Below are 17389 nucleotides of genomic sequence, written 5' to 3' on the forward strand. Positions count from 1 at the left end.
CTGAGCCACAGAGGCATCTCAATAAATTCTTTTGAAATTTGCTAACAGAGTAGATCTAGGTCAAGTACTATTATCACAAAAAAATTAAAAGTGTAAAGATAAAACACAGAGGGCAGAAAGAAACTTTTGTGTGTAAGAGGTATGTTTATGGTACTACTATGCTGCTGGTTTCACAGGTAGACACTCATCTGCAATCTCATCAAGCGGTACACACTGAATATGTATAGATTTCTGCACATAAATCGTTTATCAGTAAAGTAGTTTTTTGGAAAGGAAATAAGTATATAGTTTTACTATCACAGTGCATGCAGAGTAACCACGTAATGAGTAGATACCATTCCTGCTCTCCTACATCTTCCAGACAAAATGTGCCAGCCCCATCTCAGCTCCCCCAACCCCCTATGCGTCCGTCTACACCATCTTACACGTTTGTACACGCTTCCCTCATCAGACAATGAGCTCTTCTCAGGGAGGGACTGCGGTGCATTGGTGGTCCCTAAACCAAAGCCCTCAGGAGAGCAGCCCACACCCAGGAGCTGTCCGCCTCAGCATTCACCAAAAAAACAAAACAAAACAAAAACAAGGAATGCATTAGTCTAGTCATGGTGAGACAAAAAATAAAACGTCGTATCTCAGCCAACAATTACAATTTCACTGTGAAGACTTCTCCAAGACTGTTGTCTACAAAGTAAATGACTGGAAAGAAGTAAACTGTTATGAGTCATTCTTATCTTCATGAGGTACGTAAAAACTAAGAAATCTAAATCAAATGCAAAGGATACGCAATCCCTCGGATCCGCCTGATCTTCCCCGGGTCTGTGAGCTGGACCGGCCTCAGGACCTTCCTGACAGGACACGAGAAGAGCACTTCCCCTCCTCCTCCAGGAGGCATTCCCCGTCGCACCACCTGCACAGGCGGCGAGAAAGCAGAGGTGAGCGTGCGGCAGAGTTGGGGACACTGACACCCAGCGCGGCTGGTTCAGGCCAAGGAGCTCTTCCTTAGAACAGTGAGCTCTCTACAGCCAACACGTCAACTCCTTCAAGATCATCAGCACCTCACGTTAGCACCGAGAGGCGCGTGAGAAGCAGGGACCCAAACGGCATGGCCGGAAGAGCAGCAGACACGGGGCCAGCCCAGCCCAGGCCCTGGCCAGCATGTCGCTTCACCACCAGCGCTGGTTCCCTCGCACTTACTGTGAGCGGCTTGGCCCCTTTCTTACCCATCAGGAACTACTTCTCCTCCCTATGCAATTAACTAATCTACCAAAACTCATTTTATTTATTTATTTTTTAAAAAAATATTTTACTTATTTATTTTTTTTTTAAAGATTTTATTTATTTGACAGAGAGAGATCACAAGTGGACAGGAGGCAGGCATAGAGACAGAGAGGAGGAAACAGGCTCCCTGCGGAGCAGAGAGCCCGATGTGGGACTCGATCCCAGGACCCTGAGATCATGACCTGAGCTGAAAGCAACGGCTTAACCCACTGAGCCACCTAGGTGCCCCTACTTATTTATTTGACAGAGAGAGAGATCCCAAGTAAGCAGAGAGGCAGGGAGAGAGAGAGGAGAAGCAGGCTCCCCACTGAGCAGAGAGCCCAATGCGGGGCTTGATCCCATGACCCTGAGACCATGACCTGAGCTGAAGGCAGAGGCCCAACCCTCTGAGCCACCCAAGTGCCCCCCAAAACTCATTTTATTAAATAAAAATGCAGTCATTTCCCTTGTTTAAAACATTAGCTTCAGAAGTAGAGATGCGAGGCACCTGGGTGGCTCAGTGGGTTAAGCCGCTGCCTTTGGCTCAGGTCGTGATCCCAGAGTTCTGGGATCGAGCCCCGAGTCAGGCTCTCTGCTCAGCAGGGAGCCTGCTTCCCCCCCTCTCTCTGCCTCTTTGCCTACTTGTGATCTCTGTCAAATAAATAAATAAGATCTTAAAAAAAAAAAGAAGTAGAGATGCTAAACAGATTAAGATAGCCAGTTAACTTACTGATGTAGTAATTCCTTTCGACAGCAAACAAACAGATGCTTAAATTACTTCTAGGTTTTGAAAACACCGAAAATTCTCCGGGGCATCCAGGTTGGGAGGCCTGAGACCCAAATGACATCTGGATGATCTCGCTCAGAAAGGGTGTGTGGCCAGAAGCCCAGCTTGGCTGCTTCCCTGTGGAGCTGCTGTGAGGAATAAGGAAGCCCAGGGGCCGGGGTGTAGCGAGCATGACTTCGCCCACCACAAAGTATGCGCAAGGGAACTGGCGCGACCATGGTCACAGCTTGAGTCCCCTCTCAGGGCAGTCCGCAATGTCTGTTCATGGCTCCTGGGGATCTCCTCAGTGGTGACTTCAGTGTGACACACATGGACACACTGTGTCTTCCAATGAGCTCGTGAGAGAATATTTTACATGCATGCACAGCCAACCACGTACACATTCTTACCTTTAGCTCAAACGATTCACCGTCAATTCCAAACTGCTTCAACAGAGGAAGGGCTGTTGCCTTAAGGACATCAACCTGTAGAATTATTTTAGAAAAAAAAAAAAAAAAAAAGGTTAATGAAACTTTCAGGGGCGCCTGGGTGGCTCAGTTGTTAAGCGTCTGCCTTCGGCTCAGATCGGGATCGCCCCACATCAGGCTCCCTGCTCACCAAGAAATCGGCTTCTTTCTCTCCATCTGTTGCTCCCCCTGCTTGTGCTCTCCCTCTCTCAAATAAATAAATAAAATCTTTTAAAAAAATGAAAAATAGACCTTAAGAGGTGGAAAGAATAAAGAGCCCACGAAGCAGGATGAGGTTTAGCGACTGGGGAGCTGATGCGGTCCTGGGACGAGAAAGCACGCCGGCTTGCGGCAGCAGGGGCCGGCTCTGCTCCCCAGTTAAGACTACAATCCTACAAGCCGTGGGCTTCTCCGAGCGCCTCTTCCCCCGCTTTATACATTATACACCTACGCTGTGTGTCATTAGGAGGCTCATATGCATCATGCAAAAAGCATCAAGAAACTGCTGAGTTCATCTAGAAAACAAACTGGGACCTCTGCTCATTCTTTTCTTTTTTCCTTTTTAATTTATTTATTCGTTGTGGGGGGCTGCAAGGCAAGAGGGAAAACCCTCAAACAAGACTCCCTGCTGAGCTCAGAGCCCGACGTGTAGCTCGATCCCAGGACCCTGAGATCGTGACCTGAGCCAAAAGCAAGAGTCAGACACTTAATCGACTAAACCATCCAGGGGCCCCAACTTCTGCTCATTCTTGTATGTATAAATGCTATAGAAGAAAATATCAGCCTTTTCTTTTTCAGACATGGTTGTTTAACATTTAAAGCTGTTGGCATGCCAAGCCAAAGCAAACCAAATGAACCTGAGCTGGGGCTACCTGGGATCCCACTGGTGCCCACCATGCAGGCAGGTAAAGGGGAGGTGGTGAGCCCACGAGGGGGTGGAGGCAGACAGGGACAGGCTGCCACAAACTCCAGGAGCAGCACAGACCCGGACTCTGATGACAATAACCCACAGTTAACAGCAAGGCTATGCCAAATGTTTCTGTTATGTCTCCTCCTTTGGGGCTACTGAGAGGCCTCAGGTCCTCTGCTTACTTATCTGCAGAGGGAGTAGGATGACATTCAAATCAGGTCAGCTAACCAATCAGTGAACATTGTCTCAACAGCAACTTGGGAAGGAAGATTACTCCCTTATTTGCTCCCAATGCAACAGAGCTGCTCCTTGGTCTGCAGGGGCTGACCCTATCCGCTGGCGGCGAGGACAGGCAGCGTGAGCATGGCACGGAGGGAACAGTCCAGTCGTGATCCAGGCTCTGCCTCCAGTTAGCTGTATGGCCTCAGGTCAGAAAATCCCAAACATCTGAACTTCCTTGTCTCTGAGGTAAGGGGCTCAGCCTGTCTACAAGCTGCTACCGACTCTAACAAGGTAAGATTTAGCAGAATGATATTCCAGGAATGCTCCATAGCACAGAACAGGCCCCAACTACGTATTCTGATACCACAAAACGAACCAGAGGCAGAAATGACTATGAAGCCTAGGAACATGTTCACAACGACTCAGGTGGGGCAGAAGCAGCTACGAGGAAAACTCACTAAAGATTAGCTAATTTCATTAAATATTGCAGCTAAACACACATTAAAAACTTAAAATATGCATTTGGGGTTGCCAGAACAGAGAAGTCAGTGTAGACTAGAATGAAGGGAACTGGGGAGAAGGCCAAATCAGACTCTGGGAAAAGTGGGGGATGCACGGATATAGGCTGCTCTGATGGCACGACTCCCAGGAACCAGGCGCCTACCAGCCCTCCTCGGGGAAAGACAGGCAAGAAAAATGGTGCATCACTGCCAGGTTCAGCCTACTTGTGCTTGGAGTCAAAAGGACGAGGTCAAATGGACTCTGAAGGTCAGCCAGAAGCAGACCCGAGGTGTGGTCTGGTCTCCTGACTCACTCTCTGTTTGACACACACAACTGGCAATGTGGTCGTGGGGCTAGGAAAAGCAGTCCCTCTCTGCCTCTTAAACCCACTGTGACACCTGGACACTCCCCCACTTCCCCAGGGTCTTGGGTGCCTTCTGCATAGTGAAGGACTAGACGGGACATGCTCCCCTGGTTCCACACTAACTTTAGCAGACAGAGGAACAGTCTGCAAGTTCTGCTTAAGAAAAACGGAGCTGTAACTCTGTGATTACAGGCAGAAGTCCAACCCAGGTGGCTCCTGAGAGCAAAGGCCTTAATTATTAAGGATTAATTATCCTTAGGATTATTAGGATTATTAAGGATTAATTATCCAAAGGATTAATTATCCTTCCGTCCAATCAATCAGTCAACAGACAGAAATGTGACCAGATCCAAGCCAAAAAGAAAAAGGGCAGAAACTCGCTCCCAGCTACCTTGTCTGAAATGATGGTAAGAACATTCACCTCACAGGGCTGGTGTAAGAATTAAATAAATAGGGATGCACACACACGAACACAGATTCACCCAGAAGAGTGCCCAGCACACAGCACAAGGACCTGAATTTCGTTTCCCCTCCCAGAAGGGAACAAAAAAGACTGGAATCTTCACTTGCCTATTGACCCGCGGCTCTGATGCAGAATTACTGAGAATCAGAGGAGACCTCCTGAACTTGGCTTCTCCTCAGAATTTGTCCCCACTTCCCTTCCTTTTGTCCCCAGGGGAAAATGTCCCTCTTCTCACACAAGGCTCACCCCATCACTTCCACTGTTGACCCTCACTCCTCCAACTGTTGGAGTCAGCCTTACAAACACCCCCACTCCTTTTAATTGTTCCTTTCTCCACTACAGCATCACCTCTGCCCACAAACACAATCAAGCTTCCCCTTTTGTTCAGAAAACAAAACCACACCAAACCAAACAAACTCCAAACAAAAACTCAGTTCTTAAAGAATCATCCTATCTAACCTTCTAGAAGAATCTCCCAGGTTTCCACAGTTCTATTTGCTACTCATTCCTCAACCCATGCCTGTCCTTATAGTCCAATGACACCATTCTCTCAAAGGTCAGCACAACTTCTCGCTGCCCAATGAATCTCCTCGCCCAGCTCGAAGGGAGCTCCAGTCAAGACTGGAGTCATCCCCCACTTCTTAGAACTCAACCCCGATCTCCACGGTCACTGTCTCCGCCCTTCTTCTCCCACTCACACCTTAAACATTCATTTCCTCTTCTTCCTCTGTTTTCAGTCTCAGGAACCATGTGGCCCCCAGAGGCCAAAAAGGGAATTGTAATGAATCATGAGGTCCGCTAAGATCTGTATCCATCCAGAGAGCTCACGATTTATCCAAAGAGGGCAGCACCACGCAGGTACCGCTGATGGCCACTCAGCACAGCCACATCAACTTACTATAACATAAAATCTGGGGTCTCAAATATGAACCACTGATTCGGATACACACACCACCACCACACTGTCCAAGTCGGAGGGAGAACACCTGTAGGATTAATTCAAACAGCCACCACTGTTCAACCTTAGCACCGGTCAATGTCATTCTCCAGGGGACTTAACTATCAATAGGTAAGATCCTATGACCTACCTCTGAGGCTTCAGACAGTAATTTCTAACTGCCAGCTGAACATGTCCATGTCAATTTCCTGCCAATATCCCAGGAAGAGAATCAAAATTAAACACATCATCCATCATCCTACCACAATTTTCCTCTTCCCTGTGTCAAAAGCTATCTGATCTCTATCCTTCCACACTATCCTTTCAGTGAAGAATAGAAATCCTGGTGTAATTTATAACTACTTCCTTCTATCCCACCTCCGATCAGCTGTCAATCAAGAAGTGTCTCACTCCACAATGTCCATCAGATCTGTCCCCTCCTTTTCACGTCCATGCCCATAATGCTCAATATAGTTGAAACCTCTCAATTCATCCTTATCTTCCTAAAATCTGAGACTGACTCTGGCTTCCTTTCCCTAGAAAACCCTCCCCAGCTCTCAGCACTTCGCTTGTACCTGACAGGAGATGACCCTGTCATCTCCCTAACTGTCCACCTCACAAGATTGAGTTCCAGAAGGGAACTCTTCGAATTTGTCCTTGCATGTGCAGAATGGACATGAATCAGGGGAGCCATACATTCAAGAGAAAGCTTGAAATGACGAAGTCATGGGCTTTAGAAGTTACTCTCATCCAGGATTAGGTGTATTTATTTTATCCTGGTCTGGAGCCAGGAACTAACCAAGGTCATTTCAGCAAAGTAGCTAGCAAAAGCAGAGAGCTCTGCAACATACAAAAATAGATTTTCTTTTAAATACTCTGCATGCAAGGGGTGCTGGGGGCTCATTCGGTTAGGTGTCTACCTTTGTCTCAGGTCATGATCCCGGGATCCTGAGATTAAGCCTTGTGTTGGGCTCATGCTCAGCGGGGAATCTGCTTCTTCTTCTCCCTCTGCCCCTTCCCCTGCTTGTGCGTGCACTCTGTCAAATAAATAAAATCTTAAAAAAAAAAAAACTGGGGGCGCCTAGGTGGCTCAGTGAGTTAAGCCTCTCCCTTTGGCTCAGGTCATGGTCTCAGGGTCCTGGGATCAAGCCCTGCATCGGGCTCTCTGCTCAGCAGGGAGCCTGCTTCCCTCCCTCTCTCTCTGGGACTGCTCTGCCTACTTCTCTGCCTACTTGTGATCTTCCTCTCTGTGTCAAATAAATAAATAAAATCTTTAAAAAAAAAAAAACAACTTTTTTTAACAATGCCAGTAGAAACAGCTTTTAAGATTATTAGCAATTATAAGAAAAAGAAAAAAAAAAAGAGTAGAAAACTAAGACATATAGTGTCCAAGTTTACTGCATGCTTCAGAGCTTTTCCCAACATGCAAGGCTCCTCCTCCTCCCCCACTCCATTCTGTAAGTACAGAGGCCTCCTCTCACAGTTTTAACTGAAAGGTAGTTTCCTAGAATCTTCAGAATATGCAGGAAAAAAAACAATCATCTGAAATTAGTTTAAAATTCTAACCAGTTTAAATAAATAAATCTTTTAAAAAGGGCGGGGAGAGGCACCTGGGTGGCACAGTCAGTTGAGCATCCCAACTCTTGGTTTCAGCTCAGGTCATGATTGCGGGGGGGTGAGATGGGGCCCCCATGTCAGGCTCTGCACTGAGCAAGGAGTCTGCTTGGGATTCTCTCTCTCCTTCTTCCTCTGCTCCCCCCCATTCCTTTTCTAGAGTAAATAAATCAATCTTTAAATTCTAAACAGTTTATACAATATTCCTTTACGACTGAGAATTTCAGATCTTCAGGATCCTAAGAAAAGAGTTTATGTGTCTGAATTCCCAAGAACTGAGAATTGAGTCTTTTAGTGCCTAGCAACGCATTAACCAGGCTGTACCTTAGTAGATGTGGCCCCACTGCACCACCTAACTGGTCTTTTCTGGTTAGGAAAGCTGCACACTTCACACTCTGCCTCAGAGCCACGCCCTCAGTGGTCCCAGTCCAGTATCAGTAGAGATGAAGGCAAGTGTCCTTGGTCAGGATGAGGGACATTCACCTCATGTCCCTCAGCTTTATGATATCTTCTGTGGCCAGCAAAGAATTGAAAGGTGGGGATCCTTCCTTCCACACAAGAGAAGTACAAGGCAGGACTGGACAAAACTGCTCTCATCTCTGTTTCTGTTTCTGTCTCTCTCTCTCTCTCACACACACAGACACACACACACACACACACACACACGCACATATGACAAAACCCACCCTAGAAGGGCACTAAGACAGCTGTGGATCCCATGTGTATAACAAACTATCCTCCCCACACAAGCAGGAAAGTTAGGACGCTGAATAAGAAGCTTGCTGGGGCGCCTGGGTGGCTCAGTCAGTTAAGCGTCTGCCTTCAGCTCAGGTTGTGATCCCAAGGTCCTGGGATGGAGCCCCACGTCAGTCTCCTTGCTCAGCAGGGAGTTGGCTTCTCCCTCGTCATCTGTTTCTCCCCACTGCTTATGCTCTCTCACTCTCTCTCTCTCTCAGATAAGTAAATAAAAGAAGCAGCAGCAGCTTGCCCACAAACTATCCAAGTTCACATATACCTTCCCTGCCCTTGCCCATTTTCTAAATCTGCAAACTCTTCTTGGAAGAAGCCCTAAAATTTATGATTAAAACCCGAGTAAGTCAAGATTATGCTACAGCAATGCCAAGGAGATATTATTATTTTCTGTCTAAAATTCTGGTCTGCTGCCTTCCAGCCGCAGCCAACACATGACCTTAAGAAGATTCCACTCTTGAGCACTTGTGCCAACAGAGCCTATTTCATGTCAACTGTGACGAGACTGCACGCTTCCGCTCTAACGGCTCTTAGACGTGACAACGAAAGGCACCTTGATGAATGTGAGCAGTCGTCACTGAATCTGATGATTTCAAGTCTTGGCTCATCTGTTTCCTAGAGCGATTAGTGTTTAAATCTCCAGGTAAAGAACAAAACAAAGACACTCAGCAATAAACCTGTGCTTTACTGGGAACTTGTTTCTCTAACGCTGGGTTGCTGCGAGCGACAAAACTACTCACTACTCACCGAAGGGTCAACCTGGTCATTGGTTACTCCTCGAAGAACGATTCTTAACGGGTGCTTCATAAACGGAGCCAGGCAAAGAAGACTCTCCAGGTAGTAGCCGATGCTGCGAAGGACATTACAGTCATGTTCCACAGACCCACCATACAGGAGGCCAGGCTGGTAATACAAGGTCGTTCCTTGCACCGGAAGAAGAGCCACATTCAACAGAAAAAAACAGAAAAACAAAAAAACACTTAGGTGTCACAAAGGCAACGAAGGCAGTAAATCCCAAGGGGAAAGTCTGACAGGGGCATCCAAGAAGTTCAAAATGCCATTCCTAAGAGCCCACACCTCACTCCAAAAGCTAACTCATTACTGTCAAGCCCCTGTAACAATAATACACTGTGAGTGTAATTTAATAAACAGTAATAAATTAAACCCCTCCCTAAGCATCCGAGTTGCCAAAGTCACAGCAGGGTGCAGAGGACAGATCCTAGCAGGCGCCCTGGGCTTCCAACAGCACCCCTGCCTGCAGGTGGGGGCTTTACAAATGACACGCTGAAACCATCACACCAGCAATCGGCTTCTTCCGGACCCTTGAAATGAGATTTTCCATAAAGCATACTCCACCAGCAGGATTCCTAGAGAAGGCAAGTACTTGATAGCACTTAAATTCTGTTAATAGGAGCTATTTTTTAAAAAAAGAAAAGAAAAAAGTAGCTATTTTATAATAGCAACAAGTGGAAAGATCTTAAAATGCCTGAATAGCTTTATTGGAAATCCTGTTATTCTTATTCACTCTTTCTCGTACTTGTAACATCCACAAAGTTTCTTACTGGGTGTACGTATTAGGGGAAAAAGCAAAGTAAAATATTCTCGATTATTGGGGGATTCATAAACAGGTGGACAAGGGATTGTTGCTGCTCAAAACCTTTTGCCACTGTTTACTAGCATAATTTACCAATAAATTTAACATTAGAGGAAAGAGATCTGGGTTTGGTCACTCACAAGGAAAGCAGTTCTTTGGAGTTATATAAAATTTTAAAATTTGGAGTTTCATTAAAAAAGGAAGAAGAAGACTGTATTATCATAAAAGTCTTCAAATCTGTGCCTACAAATTAACCAAGTGAGAAACTGGTCAGATCATCAGAATGAAGGCTTCTACTCTGGTGGGGCAGGCGGTAATGAGGTAGAAGCAGGATCATGTAAAATGTCTTACTTCCCAATTTAAACTGCAGATATGACCACAAAAGAATTATGAACCCTCTGAATTGGGGCACCTGGGTGGCTCAGTCGTTAAGCATCTGCCATTGGCTCAGGTCACAGTCCCAGGGTCCTGGGATCCAGCCTCACATGAAGGTGGGGTGTTGGGAGGGGGGAGGTCCCTGCTCAGCAGAGAGCCTGCTTTTCCCTTTCCAGGTTCCCCCTTCTAGTGTTCCCTCTCTCGCTGTCTCTGTCAAATAAATAAATAAAATCTTTAAAAATAAAAATTATGGGGAGGCGCCTGGGTGGCTCAGTCGTTAACCATCTGCCTTCAGCTCAGGTCATGATCCCAGGGCCCTGGAATGGACCCCTGAGCCAGGCTCCCTGCTCAGGGGAAGCCTGCTTCTCCCTCTCTCACTCCCCCTGCTTATGTTCCCTCTCTCGTTGTCTCTCTGTCAAACAAATAAATAAAATCTTAAAAGAAAATTATGAACCCTCTGAATCACTGATAAAAATTGCTGAAAAAAAATTTTTGATTTAAAATTTTTTAAAATCTCCAGCAATTTCAAAGTCAGTCAGTCAAGGAACACTCAAGGAATCAGAGGTCACAAAGCGCACCTGAAGTCTCGTGCCTAAAACTTGCTCTCCGTAGGGTAGGGCCGAACGCAGCTATGGATGCATAAGTCTCATGTGATGCAGGGCCTGTATAGCGCCAATGGATGAGAAAATGCACAGTTTCCTTTGTGGACTACCTGTGCTAAGTGGGAGAGTTCATGGACCAGCCCAACAGTGTTTGCATGGTTACCCACACAAGGTTGAGAAAAGAGTTTCTAAGAGCTAACAAACAGCTACAAACAACCTAAACATTTATCAGTAGGAGCAGTCAAATAAATTATCATGCCTCCATACAACAGAATAGTCTACTAGGCCCACTGGAATATGAGATGGGCCTGCGTGTGCCTGGCAGGGGACATTCTGTGACATGCACGGCAGCGAAGAAGCTGGCTGCGGCGCACCAGGAAGAGCTTGAGCTCCAGAAGCTCCAGAAGCCCATGCAAGCAAAGGCCTGTGACGGAGACCAGAGCACACATCCCAGGCTAGGACCGCGGCTGTCCCTCAGAGGGAACGGTAAAAGAACGAGAAGAGGAACAGGGGAAGGGATTTGCACATCTTTTACATATAATTGTGCTTTTTTTTTTTAAGATTTTTTTTTTCATTTGAGAGAGAGACAATGTGCATGTGGGGGCTAGGCAGGGGGAAGGAGACGTAGAGGGAAAGAATGCCAAGCAGACTGTGTGCTGAGCATGGAGCCCGACCACAGGGTTCGATATCACAACCCCAAGATCATGACCTGAGCAGAAACCAAAAGCCAGATGCTCAACTGACTGAGCCACCCGGGCGCCCTGTGCATATTTATTTTAAAAGACAAATTAAAGAAATAATAATAATTCAGCACATACGACTACCTCACAGAGTATGCTATAAAATTTTATTGGAACAAAATAAATAAACAGACTCTGAAAAGTTGTGCATAAATTTTAGGTGTAAAATATTTTTGTTGCTGAAAAGGGGAGGTGCTTATTTGTTGATCTGAATTTCCAGCCTTCTGACTTCAAGTGCACACCCCTTACATTTGGAAATTTCACATACATCTCAGCACAACTGTATCACAGACAGAAAACTGGTTCTTCGCACCTGAGTATATATATAGTCAAAAGGCATGAGAAGTAGAGGAATATTTTAGTACATGTGGATCCTTTCAGGAACCGGAAAAAAGAGAGCTTACCTGTTTGGTTTATTTCAATCCGAGAACCATTAGTTATTTTGTCCAACAGCCTTATGAAGCTGGCTTCAAAGTCTGTAGGGAAAAGAGAAAACGGACCGGCTTCAGGTCAGGTCACCATTTCCAGAGCACATGTGTGATCCAGGAGCTGCGGTGGAAGGTACGTGACTCCCTGCCTCACGCACAGGTTCTTGTCGGGACTGGGGTGGGACCATTGGTCGAGGTAACCAAAGCAGCTGGAAAGCACTGGCTGGCACACATATGCCTGGCAGAACCATTAGGAACAATTCAGCTATCATATTCCACAACAAACAACAACTCTACCACCAATCTGATGGGGTATTAATTTCAGCAGCCTAACACCCATAACGACCGGCTCTTCTGACCTCAGGGGTGCATGCCAAACAAGGGAGAAATATCAGCATTTTAAAGTCAATTTCTTATTTCTTCCAGAATACCCGAGAGGGCAGATGAAATTGGAGGTCACTCCTCAGTCTCAGAAGCAGTAGGAGGTCACTGTCTCCCCCACTCAACTCTGTCCCTTCTCCCTCCTGCCACCTTACTCATCTAGAGCTATCTGACCAGTTCAGTTTTTAATTTCATTACAAAGGTCCTTGAATGTACAGTATTATTACCACCTTCTTTTTAACACATGAAAACAGACTGGACGAAAAAACACCGCGTGTTAATGAACAGATTTCTCTTCATGGCAGGACTTTATGTGAATTTAATTTTCTTGTTTAAATTCTCATGTACAAATTTGCTTCAATTCCTTTTATAGACAGATTGTTATCCCAAACATAAAAGCTGGTCACTATTTAGAAGGGGGGTGGGTAGAAAGGGAGGAAAAGGATTTTAAATGCGAACTATGAGAGGAGGAAGAGAGAAGACTCAGGCAGGAGAATATGTCCTGTGGCCTTCCCCTGAGTGGATCTCACAACACACAGACACGCTCACTCCCTCCCCCTCTAGCATCAACCTCTTGCCCGGGAACAAGAGGAGGAACACCAGCTCTTCTGCACCGAAGGCAGTGCGACCACCTGACGGTTTAGGCAGTTTCCACGCCTGTAATAAACCAGCAGAATGTTTCCCGCGCAGACCGCAGCAGTCACCTGACCTGATCCCACAGGGTGAGCACATTGACTGAGCAATGCTCATCCCCCTGTTCCCTTACTGAACGCTGCCCCACAACTGTCACGGTAGATGCTGCGCTCTGCACAGACAGCACTGGGCTAGCAGTCAGAGAAAATCCAGTAAGTCCTGAAACAAGGAAGAGCGGCTGCTTTCACCAGGGATGCTGTCAGGCTTCCCATACAGACATTCTCTCACCTAGTCCTCAAAGCCCCAGGGCAGGGAGTGCCGTTCCCATTTTATAGAAGGCTGAGGCCCAAGCATGACACTGGCACCACGACAGAGCTGGGGGCTGAGGCCAAGCCCGTGCTTCGGCAGAGTCCGTGCTCCTAACCAAACCCCGACACCAGTTTGCCGAACTCCATTTAATCTTCCAGCCTCAACAACCTCCTCTAGAAGATCACGGAACCTTTTAACTGCAGGCAGTTATCTACTGCAGGATCCCGCAGACCATTTAAAAGTATATTATTTTTAATGAAATTAGAACAGAATAAACCATGTCAGAGTTAACCGTACATAGGGCACTGTTCCTGAAACCTCACTGGGTTTTATAATCCCCTGCATGTGAACTTGGTTGTGGTGTTACGTAGCATCACAAAAGTTTGAAAATAACTCAACTACAAAACTGTTTCCATGACCTCTTGATACAGAATATTCTGTTAAAAAAAAATAATAATCGGGCAGGGGGAGGAGTCAAGATGGTAGAGGAGTAGCAGGCTGAGATGGTATCAGGTCGCAGGAGTTCAGCTAGATAGTAATCAAACCATTCCGAACACCAACAAATCCAACAGGAGATCAAAGAGAAGAGGAGCAGCAATTCTAGAAACAGAAAAATCGACCACTTTCTGAAAGGTAGGACCGGCGGAGAAGTGAATCTGAAGTGTTGGGAAGATAGACTGCAGGGTGGAGGGGCCGGCTCCCGGCAAGTGCAGAGCAACGGAGCACAAAATTCAAACATTTAAAAGTCTGCTTCGCTGAGGGACATCACTCCAGGGCCTAAGCGGGGGTGGAGCCCTTATGGGGACAGAATGGTGTCAGGTCCCGTGGGGTCACAGAAGGATCGGAGGTGTCTCAGTGTCGCAGAGCTCGCAGGTATTAGAGCGGGGAAGCCGGCTACAGAGACGGAGCCGAGGAGTGAGCTCTCAGCTCGGGGTCACCTTAAACTGGGATCCCCAGCACAGTGGGGGCCACTGCTCTTTGAGCAGGGACCCCACAAGTGGCAGATCTGGGGAGACACCCTCACCCCCGGAAGTGCAGAGCAGCAGGAATCTGCAGGTTTCGGAGACTCCAAACAGGGCTGTATGCCAGAGACAGAAACGCTCAGGCACAGGTGGCGTGAGTCGGAGTGCTGCCGGACACCAGGGAGACGGGCACTGACAGCTTTTCTCCAGGGGCACACCAAGTAGCAGGGCCCCGAGCTCTCGGCTCCTACCGACGGTGGGAGGCCACCATTTTCACTCCGGTCCTCCAGAGCTGGACAGAAAGTGACAAAAGCTCCTGAGAACCCAGCAGATTACTTAGCCTGGCCCCTGGCAAGGGTGGTACAATTCTGTCTTGGGCAAAGACACTTGAGAATCACTACAACTGGCCCTTCCCCCAAAAGATCAGCAAGAACATCCAGCCAAGACCAAGCTCACTGATCAAGGAGAACATCGCGGGGCGCCTGGGTGGCTCAGTGGGTTGAGCCGCTGCCTTCGGCTCAGGTCATGATCTCAGAGTCCTGGGATCGAGCCCCGCGTCGGGCTCTCTGCTCAGCGGGGAGCCTGCTTCCTCCTCTCTCTCTGCCTGCCTCTCTGCCTGCTTGTGATCTCTCTGTCAAATAAATAAATAAAATCTTAAAAAAAAAAAAAAAAAAAAAAAGGAGAACATCGCAATTCCAGAGGAGGAGAAAGCAAAGCATCAAATTCATGGCTTTCTCCCCATGATTTTTTAGTCTTGCAAAGTTAATTAAATCTTTTTAATTTTATTTTTTTCTTATACTAATTTTTTTAACTTTTACTCTTTCCTCTTTTAACGTTTTTTAACTAGTTTATCTTAACAATACTTTTCTTAAAAAATATTTTTGAACCTTTATTATTATAGTCCTATTTTATCTTTCATTGTATCTAACTTAATTTTTTTGTATACATATAAGGTTTTTTCTTCTAAAAACTTTTGGGAGGGCACCTGGGTGGCTCAGTTGGTTGAGCAACTGCCTTCAGCTCAGGTCATATTCTGCGAGTCCCGGGATCAAGTCCCACATTGGGCTCCCAGGTCCATAGGGAGTCTGCTTCTCCCTCTGACCTTCTCCATTCTCATGCTCTTTCTCTCTCTCAAATACATAAATAAAATCTAGAAAAAAAATTTTTTTAAACTTTTGGGATACAACTTCCTCTAATAGATCAAAATATACTCTAAATCTAGCACAGGGCTTTGTTCTACTCTCCAGCCTGAGAAAATTCTCTCCACTATCTTTTTTATTCTTTTCCCAACCAACTTATCAACTCCTTTTTTAGGATTTTTAAAAATTTTCATCTTTATAGTCATATTCCATCCCTTCATCGTGTTTACCCTTATTTTTGTATATATATGTAACTTTTTCTTTCCTTAAAATTTTGGGTGGTAGTTTCTTGTAAGAGACCAAATACACCCAAAATCAAGTGGGTGGCTCTGTTCTATTCACCAGTCTAATTTATATGTTTTCTTTAAAAAAAAAAAAAAAAATTGGGGGGGACTTCTTTTTACCCCTATTTTCTCCCAACAATATGGGGTTTCTTCTGATTTGGTTAACGCACATTTTTCTGGGTTCCTTGCCATCCTTTTAGTATTTTATTCTCTCGTTCATATATTCTTACCTGGATAAAATGACAAGGCAGAAAAACTCACCACAAAAGAAAGAACAAGAGGCAGTAGCAAAGGCTAGGGACCTAATCGATAATATCAGATCTAGAGTTCAAAATGATGATTCTCAAGGTGCTAGCTGGGCTCAAAAAAGGCATGGAAGATATTAGAGAAACCCTATCTGGAGAAATAAAAGCCCTTTGTGGAGAATAAAAGAACTAAAATCTAACAAAGCTGAAATCAAAATTATTAATGAGGTGCAATAAAAAATGGATGCTCTTACTGCTAGGATAAATGAGGCAGAAGAGAGAATTAGTGATATAGAAGACCAAATGACAGAGAATAAAGAAGCTGAGCAAAAGAGAGACAAACAACTACTGGACCACGAGGGGAGAACTCCAGAGATAAATGACACCATAAAATGAAACAATATTAGAATCAGAAGAAGAGGAGGAAGAAGATATATTGGAGCGAATTATTGTAGAGAATTACCCTAATATGGCAAAGGGAATGAGCATCAAAATCCAGGAGGCACAGTGAATCCCCCTCAAAATCAATAAAAATAGGTCCGCATCCTGTCATCTAATAGTAAAACTCACAAGTCTTAGTGACAAAGAGAAAATCCTGAAAGCAGCCTGGGACAAGAAGTCTGTAACATACAATGGTAAAAATATTAAATTGGCAGCAGACTTATCCACAGAGACCTGGCAGGCCAGAAAGAGCTGGCATGATATATTCAGAGCACTAAATGAAAAAACATGCAGCCAAGAATACTATATCCAGCTCGGCTGTCACTGAAAATAGAAGGACAGATAAAAAGCTTCCAGGACAAACCAGCCCTAAAGGAAATATTGAAAGCGGTCTTCTAGGCAAAGAGAGAGCCTAAAAGTAGTAGACCAGAAAGGAACAGAGACAATATACAGTAACAGTCACCTTACAGGCAATACAATGGCACTAAATTCATATCTCTGAATAGTTACCCTGAATGTAAATGGGCTAAATGCCCCAATCAAAAGACAGAGGGGGGACGCCTGGGTGGCTCAGTTGGTTGGACGACTGCCTTCGGCTCAGGTCATGATCCCGGAGTCCCAGGATCGAGTCCTGCATCGGGCTCCCAGCTCCTCGGGGAGTCTGCTTCTCTCTCTGACCTTCTCCTCGCTCATGCTCTCTCTCACTGTCTCTCTTTCAAATAAATAAATAAAATCTTTAAAAAAAAAAAAAAAAGACACAGGGTATCAGAATGGATAAAAAAACAAAACCCATCAATATGCTGCCTACAAGAAACTCATTTTAGACCCAAAGACACCTCCAGATGTAAAGTGAGGGGGTGGAAAACAATTTACCATGCTAATGGACATCAGAAGAAAGCTGGGGTGGCAATCCTTATATCAGATCAATTAGATTTTAAGCCAAAGACTATAATAAGAGATGAGGAAGGACACTATATCCTACTCAAAGGGTCTGTCCAGCAAGAA

At 45.6% G+C, this 17389-nt stretch overlaps 1 protein-coding gene across 3 annotated transcripts in view; it reads right to left on the bottom strand.

Moving 5' to 3' along the window:
- RCL1 (RNA terminal phosphate cyclase like 1) overlaps window positions 1-17389 on the bottom strand; it is a 66235-nt gene that overhangs the window by 31844 nt on the left and 17002 nt on the right. For all 3 annotated transcript variants that reach the window (XM_047700915.1, XM_047700917.1, XM_047700916.1), the window contains exons 2-5: window positions 11967-12038; window positions 8999-9174; window positions 2434-2508; window positions 783-907 (exon numbers count right to left, since the gene is read on the bottom strand). In XM_047700915.1, coding sequence (XP_047556871.1) covers window positions 783-907; window positions 2434-2508; window positions 8999-9174; window positions 11967-12038 — 448 coding nt within the window. The remainder of the gene's footprint in view (window positions 1-782; window positions 908-2433; window positions 2509-8998; window positions 9175-11966; window positions 12039-17389) is intronic.

Source organism: Lutra lutra, chromosome 13 (assembly GCF_902655055.1).
Source record: "Lutra lutra chromosome 13, mLutLut1.2, whole genome shotgun sequence".
Lineage (NCBI taxonomy): Eukaryota > Metazoa > Chordata > Mammalia > Carnivora > Mustelidae > Lutra > Lutra lutra.